The sequence below is a fragment of the Acanthopagrus latus genome, chromosome 22 (assembly GCF_904848185.1).
Source record: "Acanthopagrus latus isolate v.2019 chromosome 22, fAcaLat1.1, whole genome shotgun sequence".
In the NCBI taxonomy this organism is placed as follows: domain Eukaryota; kingdom Metazoa; phylum Chordata; class Actinopteri; order Spariformes; family Sparidae; genus Acanthopagrus; species Acanthopagrus latus.
In genome coordinates this window covers 3,593,881-3,602,781 of record NC_051060.1, presented here as the reverse complement: position 1 = coordinate 3,602,781, position 8,901 = coordinate 3,593,881, and the positions used below count along the sequence as shown (strand labels likewise).

Here is an 8,901-nt window from a genome sequence, read left to right as displayed (position 1 = left end):
TTATGTAAAAAGGTATACACAACAGTACAATCCAATGAGTGTGTGTTTTTTTTTTTTTTTTTTTTTACATTTTCTCCAATTTACACCCTCTGTGTTCAATTTTCTTACAGCCTGAACAAAACTCAGAGCACAGGGAGAGTGTTTTTCATCCTGACTACAAAAAATTGGCTCGAGGCTAGCTGGTTGGCAGACCAACTTCAGTAGTTATCCCTGTAACACGAAACATTTACTTATCTTCGAGAAATTGGTCGAAACTGTTATTTCTTAACATTCTCTTGACAGTTTTAGATACTCTTTGAATGTTTTGAACTAAAATTCTTACATACTACACCTTTAATCGAAAATACTATGGCATGTATCTGTATTTGCACTTATAGTGAAGGGTAATAATTACTCCATAAACACCCTTCAGTTGTAAAAATATCATCCAACACCTGCAAATAAGGACTGTATGATTTATGAAATCCTAAAGTCAGCGACCGCTCTCATAGAATTGTTACACTCCATATGCTCAATGTCCTGATCATGATGCAGACCGAGTTCACCGTAACTACATTTTAATGAATAAATAGTGTTTACCCACCAAACTTCCATTTTCAAAATATATCCCAGGCTGAGGCTCAGTGTATAACAAAGAAGTGATCCAGATGGGGATTTAGAAAAGGGTAAAGGCAATGCAGATGGAAAAATAAATAGGTACGTTTGCACGGTTGGCGAAAAGCAAGTGTGCATGTACCCTTCACTACACGGCTGTTTAAGCTGAACAAGCTTAACGTCACCTAAAGCTAGATGGCATATCCGGGGACTGCCTGAATTTTGAAACACATCTGAGAAAAGTAACATAAATATATAGCTGATTCTACCATGGAAGATTTATCACTTGACATGACTGAGCCTGTGTCTCACTCAACTCGTCAATGAAATGTGTACTTTGAATGCCCACAGTGAAATGAAGACATTTATCTTATATACCTGATATATGTTAACTGATATAATAACTAAACACCTTCATACTGTATTGCTCATAGTGAAAGAGAGAATGTATCCTGTGCATGAAGGCTTGATAGCAAGAATAGTCCCTCTCTTCAGTATCAGTATCTGCTCCTGCATCTAATATTTTTGAACCATAGTTTTTAGCTCAAATAGTCACAGCAAACATCCCATGTCTGTTTCCTATAAAAATTTTAGAGCTCAAAATGTCATTATTTTACAGTCTACCATTCTTTGCTCTAAGTTCCATTCTGCCGGTAAGCCCTATTGTGACGCAGAGCAAAACTTTTTCACCTCACATGCTTTAAAATGCATTATGTTTCAGTTACACTAAAATGCTAAATCAAAATGGATGGGGTATAATGGCACGTTTGGGGGAACAGATGGTTCTGACGCTGTTCAGTCAGAGAGAGGTGATTTTTCATGGCACTCTGAGAGCCGTGGATGTCACTTCTCTTTAAACATTCAGTGTGGCCAAAACCTTTGATGTGCAGTTTAAATTTACAAACCATCTCCATTATTTTGACATAAAAAGAAGATGCAGTCTGTGTTCATGCCCATATCTATAAAAAGCGTTGGCACCACTTCCACTGTTTATGGGTAGGAACAGTAAGAGTACCAGAAGACCTGGCACCAGCTGACCACCTGCCTCTTAACAGAATATGCACGGAAGCATAAACATAAATATTGCGCTATTAAATGCAAATGTGATGGAGTAAAGATTTTACTCAAAACTTCAGGTAAGAGTGAAAGTCTGCTCCACTGAAATTAATCAAAAAAGTACAAGCTACCCAAAAAGTCATCCAGGTACATGGATCTGTGGAAATGTAAGTCATTACTACCCACCACAAATCTGTGACTTTATACACAATAATCCCACAAATACCACAGGAATCCATTCCACATTTAATTACTTATTATCTTGTTGTCCAATGTGTACTTCACGTAGTTTGCTTATATTATGACCACCAAGATTAGCATGAGGAACATACATATATATTCATTCAGTCTGTTGATGCAAAGTTTCTGTAAACAATTTTGTAGCTCATGTAAAATCTATAAATAAAGTAAGAACACAAAACAAACTACAACAAGTCCTCAGTTCAGTCTTTTTTAAATACATTATGATGTAACACAGTGGTAAACATAAGTTGTCCAAACTTTTATGGAACATGTTACGGGCATCAAATTAAGAATGACTGTATGTTTGCAAGAAATGATGAAGTTTATCAGTTTGAACATTAAAGGAGCACTCTGTAGTGCTGCGGAAGACGTGTTGATGAGAAGAGAAAGATCTTCATTGCCTAATTTTTTCTGTCTAACAAACTAAAGAAACAAACCGTCTTTGTTTTCATGACTGAATAAAAGGTATAAACAAACTAAGGACAACACAATTTATACATTTGTACTTTGTTTATGTGGCATACCCTGCCACCTTTCTAGCGTAAAACAGTGTTCTGGGACCTTTTTTCCTCTGAGAACAGCTTGTTTATACACAAGTATCTTGCACTGTTTTTAAGTGTTTGACTTCGGTTGTACAAACTGTATATAGTCGATCTTTCGATAGATAATACATACTGTATATTGTGTATACTGTACACAGTTAGTCTGTAGAATTGATTTGCATATAACTCATGTGAGCATAGTTTGTGTCAGACAGCCTAACAGGTGCATTAAAGTAAAGGTACCCATCTACAGAGCATCAGTGACATCAACGAAGTGAGATGTCCCAGCCACAGTATGTTCATCAACAACACTCCACCATGAAAAGTTTATAAATATGACTATAGTTTTTGTTTTGTGTGTATGCTCCTTGGGGAATTACAAAAAGAAAATTCATCATACAATCTTGTATTGTATAATGATGATTAAATAAATCTTGACAGTTCACTTGCCCATCAAGTTTGGAGTCATTGTTCTGCCGGAGGTCACTGTGTCAGGGTGAAAGACTCCAGGACGAAGGCCCTGCAGATGGGGCAGTGCTGGAAGTGTGACACACAGCTGTCACACACACAGGCGTGTCTGCAGGGCAGCAGTACTCTGTTCACCGCTGCATTCTGACAGACCACACAGTCTCTGCCCCTACCCTCTGACCAGTCCTCCTCCTCCTCCTCTGCTTCTTCCTCTTCTTCCCTCTCCTCCTTCTTCTTCTCCTCCTCCTCGCCCTCCTCTTTCTCCAGCACTGGATTCTGCTCCACTCTGCTGGCCCTGTTGTTGGGTTCACTGTGTTGGGTACTTTGCTCTGTATCAGGAGGCCCAGATGCTCCAACACTGTCAGCTGACATGAAAAGAGGCTGCAGGAGACAGTTGACATGCTTACTTTGATTTGTAATAGCAAAGAAAATGCTACCGCTACAATGACTCTATTCCATTTCTGCTCCATAGTCATCCAGGACCTGAAATGAAATGCACATATCACCACTAACTGATCCTTGCTTAGTCCTGCCTATTTTACTCTGTGCACCAAACAGCCAAGCAAGTTTGGTACCCTGATGAACTTTGGACAATGTTTCTGTTTCCTGCAAACTTATACAGTCTTGGTAAAAAGTTTCCATCCACTTGTAAAGAACATGTGTATCCTGATGGTCCTGAGTTCCAATGATTTCTACAGCTCTCATGTTCATGAATCTGCTAGATCAAAAATATACATACAGTAATTCTACTATTTAGTTAAATGTCTCTTGGCCATTTTCACTTTAGTTGTAAAGAGTGGATTTGGCAGTGTGGTAGACCTCTCTGTCAGCTGAACATCAACAACAAAGACCCCTTGTTTGTTGTAAGTTGTCATTGCAATGTAAAGTCACATTGTATCAATACCACGATCTTCATGGACATATGAAACTGTATCTTAGTTAATTATTGATAGCCAGAAAAGTTCAAGGCTTCTCTTGTTTTCGTTGAGACCAGAATTTACATGAGTTTTAAAACATCATGACTATATCCTTATATCGCATGGTGTAGTCCTTTCTGTTGATTTCTTATTAGATTAGCCATCTAATAATACTGTGTAACCCAGCTTAATGGGACGAGCATCACACAATTTATCAGCCAGCAAGTCGAATGAAAAGATGCTCTCCAGGTGTATGAAGGGAAATGTAGGTTTTTGGAGCTCAACCCATACTAGCGAATCAAAGTCTGCAGTGACAGTACTGCAATGTTTATACTAAAACATATGGTATAAAGTAGGAGCGGCTGCCTTCCAAGAACATATCCACATGATCTGACTAACTCTGACTGCTAAAGCCTCAAATTATTTTTTGCTGAACTTCAGAAGTCTTTACACAGAATGTGGACTGTATTTGTCCCTGTTCACTCACACTGAAACATATTTTAAGAGGGGATCTTCTTGGCAGTGTGAAGAGGAACACTGGCCTGGTTGCCTTGCTGAGTAGCACACTTTCTTGCAGCTAAACACCCATTTCAAACATAACATGGAAAGGCTGGCTGTGCGAGTTTGAGTGAAACACAAAACTTGCTCTAACCTAAATGTGACATACCTTCAACTCATACATGTTTCCTTGTGAGGTGAGAAGGTACTGAAAGAGAACCCGTGCAGAGAGCCTGTATTTGTCATCAGGAACATGAATGACAGTCACACTGGACACCTAAGAGAGGACAGACAACATCAGATCTTTAAATATATAATTGTGAATCACTTCCCTATGCTGAGGATGTTTCTCTTTTAAGCTTGAGCTGGTCAGGAGAGTTCATGTTGTGGGCCTGATAGACAACTGACAGTGTTGCTGATGGCGCTAAACAAAAATTCCTGACTTGCTCTGTCCTGCAGTTTTGCCCTGTTTTCAGTCTTTGTGCTAAGCTGTGCTAAATGTCTTGTAAATATATCTGTGGTAAAAATAGAGATATAACTGGTGTGATTTTGGTTATCTGCCTCAAAGGCAAAAAGATGTCTGAATGTGCGATTGACTCACAATGTTGTACGTGTCTCTGGCCTCCGGCTCTGAAAGTGTCAGGACAGCTACAAGAGGGTAGCGTTCCCTTGGCAACGGCCCAAAATCAGTGATTCCGTTATCAGCCGGAACCTGTGTACGATGTTCCTTTCCATCTTGACTGCCAATACTGGGAGGGTGGGGTCAAAGAGGCTAACACCAGGAACCGCTTTAAGATCAGCCAGACACGGAAAATAAGACCAAACAAATATCTCATTCATCATGAGGATCAACACTGGGATAAAGTGACTGTTGTCTGATTACTGTTAATATTCTGCAATACTGAATCACAGTTAAGCTTGTTTCTGTATAATCAAAGACACCTGACAAGATAAAAAGAGAACAAGATCACAAGTTAAAACATGTAAGATTAAATATATAGAAAAGAAAAGTGGTTGTGGGGTTATTTTGGTGAAGGCAAGCCAGAACAAGAGGAATGTACTTCCACATTAATACAATCCAATAAGTCCTAACAGTCTCAGTACAGTGAAGGATACTGGAAGCGCTGGCAGTAGTGGTAGCGGAGGTGCAGGGCCTCCTGGAAATGTTGAAGGGTGCTGAGCCTCAAGCCGTGCTGGTGGGCCTGCAGGCCTCTCTGCAGGGCACCAATCTCACAGCCCCAGAAACAGCTCAGGACACAGGGCTCCAGACAGCAGGGCTTCAATGACACACCATCTGCAGCAGAGTGTTCACTGATGTTATCATGGCATGGGACACAAGAGATTTGTGCACTACATATTTCTGAAAAGTCTAATTTCTACCAAAGAACCTTTGGTATAGTACCCTTTTGTGTTATATTGTGTTATAAAAATATCGAGATATCGATAAATGTTGATACTTGAACATTTGAAGCTGTTTGAATACTCATTCGGGCAAAAAAAATACATTTGAATACTCAGAATGGGCAAAAAATTTCAAATATCACAAAATACCTAACTATTTACAATAACAGCTAACTAGCCTGCCAATTTCAATATGAATTTGCGACGCTCCCTTGGATCAACCACTGCACACATCTGCATGATCCTGCCGGCAAGCTGTTTTTGTCTGATGCGATAGATGGACCGATATCACAGAACATTTCTCATGTGATATATATATATATACACACTATATATATTCTGTGGTACATGCCCACAGCATCCTTCAGTTTCACACCTACCAACAGTTGTCTCTGCAATAAGCTGTACAATGCATTCTGGTAGCACTATGTTGCCTTTTGAGAGAGTACATCACATTGCTTGCACCTCATTTTGATGTAGTCGAGTTCGAGGACGAAAATCAGGGGTGTCTAGCCTCTTGTTCTTGTCTTTGGTGAACCGTTTTTGGAATATAAGAGAGAGTTTCCAAACTAGCCACCATGTTGGTCCAGTTTAAAATCCTGGAGCAGACGGTCTTTGAGCAAAGTTAAAGCCTGTGTTTGTCAAGTGTCCAATGCTGGAAAGCATAAAAAATGCAACAGTCTGTTTATCTGAAACGCATTTTCTAGGAAGGATAGGATGACACTGGGACAACAGGATGCCATTAGTCATGAGCCCTGCTCCACTGTTGCATTTTAGTAGCGCCAATAGAAACTTACTTTCATGTGTTTCGCTTCATCTGATGGCTTTTATAGAGACAACCATCAAACAATTCAGAAAAAATATGAACTGATACTGATCAGTGGCTGATAAATCTGAGCAACCTCAGCATGCAGTACTGTTAATTGTATGTGGGTTTCCTACCAGTCAGCCTTCAGGGCTAACACCATTCACTTTTCCAGCAGTTTGGGAACAACTGATTGAGAGTGTTGAGTAGCTTTTGTATTATTGACATTACATCATTATAAATGATTACACAACACTAGAAATATGCTGGGTATGAATCCAGGTAAGCAATCAATGACAATCAGGTCACCATATTGTGGAAGGAATCAAATGTTGTATAATATTAGTATAATTGTAATGAAGTAATGTAATTGGTGCAATAGTAACAATAAGGATAATGATGGTAATGATGCTAATTACAATTATTGTCAATGTGATTGTTATTGTATTCAAAACAGTAGCAGTAGTAGTAATAATAATGATGATGACGGTCATCATCTTCATCAGGTCATCAGATAGTATCTAAATGGCTTTTACCAAACACTGCTGGTTGCTCACCAAATTAAATCAGTGTATTGAACTTATCTTAATCATTTCAATTACTGTGTGGATGTTTGAGTCTCTTCCTGTCTATTTTGTGTGTCATGTGTTATGATGTTAGTCATTATGATGCACTGTCACAACATAACGCTTGTTGTGGACACTGGCGATGAACAGATGCTGCAATGACTAGTGCTGACCAGCCGAAATATACTAATAAGCTACACAAAACTGTGTTACATGACTGATGATAACGACTGCCCTCACCAGTGACAGACGCCGGCCCAGAGGCCAACTCCAGGGCAAAAGGATTGGTCACCTGAACCATTTGCTTCTCAGGGGTTGGTAGGATGGACTCAGTGTCATCAGAGCTGCGAAGGATCACTGGGACATCGAAACCAAACCTGGTAGGATGGGAGGCAGAGTGAACAAAGTGTGAAGGACCGCAGATCATTATAAATATCTTATTCATTCTATTTATTTACATTTTTTATTTGTCTGATTTTTTTTGTCCTGTACTTGCTGCATCTTGAGCTGTTATAACAAGTGAATGCCCCCATTGTGGGATAAATAATGCCTATCTAATATAATCTAAGGAGCACAAAGTAATCATGTTCTGCATTGGTCTCTTCTCTCGCAATCTTCTAACAATGGAATAAAAAGCTGAGCAGCTCATCACATAAACACCCGCTTTGCATATATAACCCATGCAATAATTAATCCTTTGCACTATTTGTATTTGTTTACAATTAACATGAACACTTGACTATGTATGCAGACATTTATGTTGTTGCTTTTTATAATATTTTATATATGCATAATATCCATTTCTATCCTGCTCTGAACTGGTTAAGTGTATAAGAACACCAGAGAGCAGCTTAGATAAAATTAATTCTGAGTGTGCAGTATTTGGCTAACAAAGCAGATTATGAATTAGTACTTTTTTCAGATATGACTGTAAAACTGGAGGTGTCGCAGCATTGTGTACTTTATATTTTGAAGTTGTACATTTCAATTTTGTCGTACAATGTGTATCAGGCAACAGCTGACATGTGAATACATTTGGTGTTGTCTTATCAAATGGTCACTTTCAGGGTGGTGATGTTGTCCAGAGGCCAGGCCATTAAGATAAGCGACAAGGATAGTACCGTTAGCCGTAGTCGACCTAATTCTACGCACCTGTACAGAGCTAGTGTGTTAAAATAATGTGTCATACTGTATGTTGCTGCCACAACAGGACAGTTGATTTGCTACAGTGGCTACGTATCACTTACCAGCCGAGCACCATGGCCGCGGTAACGACGAAACACAAAGAAACCACACTAATATAAAAGAGTGGTGAGTACTCATACAAAGTCACCAGGAAAACCGCTGCCATTTCATTTCATTTATGTCATAGAGCAAGACGAGTTATTAAATAAACCCCCTAGTCCAGCAATCCCATGTCGGCCATGACAGAAACTCCTCAGCGACAACTACGGTGGCCGAGAAGGTATAAAAGTTGTAAAAACGATGACTCGTTCAATCGAGAATCCGGTCTGTTGTCACTAAACAGGGTACGTTTATTTAAATATTTTACTCGCTAATTTAACTTTATCGCATTTCAAGTTCCCATGTTTAAAGGATCCGTAGACGAGTGAAGCGAGGCAGACACTGTAAAACTGCAAAATTGCTTTCAAATTAAAAGCGCATGAATAAGGATATGCTTGGAAGAGCTGACTGCTAGCTACGTTTTAAAAACTATTCTGTAAACAACAGTAAAAATGACGCACATGTTTTTGGCATTTGTATTTAATGAATATGCTTCAGTAGACATTAATAGGAAAACAGGTATAAAT

General features: G+C 39.2%; 1 protein-coding gene across 1 annotated transcript; it reads right to left on the bottom strand.

Annotated features, from left to right (window-relative positions):
* Positions 1-1,876: 1,876 nt before the first annotated feature.
* cgrrf1 (cell growth regulator with ring finger domain 1) lies at positions 1,877-8,590 on the bottom strand. Its single transcript, XM_037086425.1, has 6 exons — positions 8,338-8,590; positions 7,331-7,467; positions 5,435-5,612; positions 4,920-5,067; positions 4,488-4,595; positions 1,877-3,284 (listed from the first exon to the last, which is right to left on the bottom strand). The coding sequence occupies exons 1-6, from the start codon at positions 8,439-8,441 to the stop codon at positions 2,919-2,921; spliced, it is 1,041 nt and encodes a 346-aa protein (XP_036942320.1). The 5' UTR covers positions 8,442-8,590; the 3' UTR covers positions 1,877-2,918.
* Between the last annotated feature and the right edge of the window lie 311 nt (positions 8,591-8,901).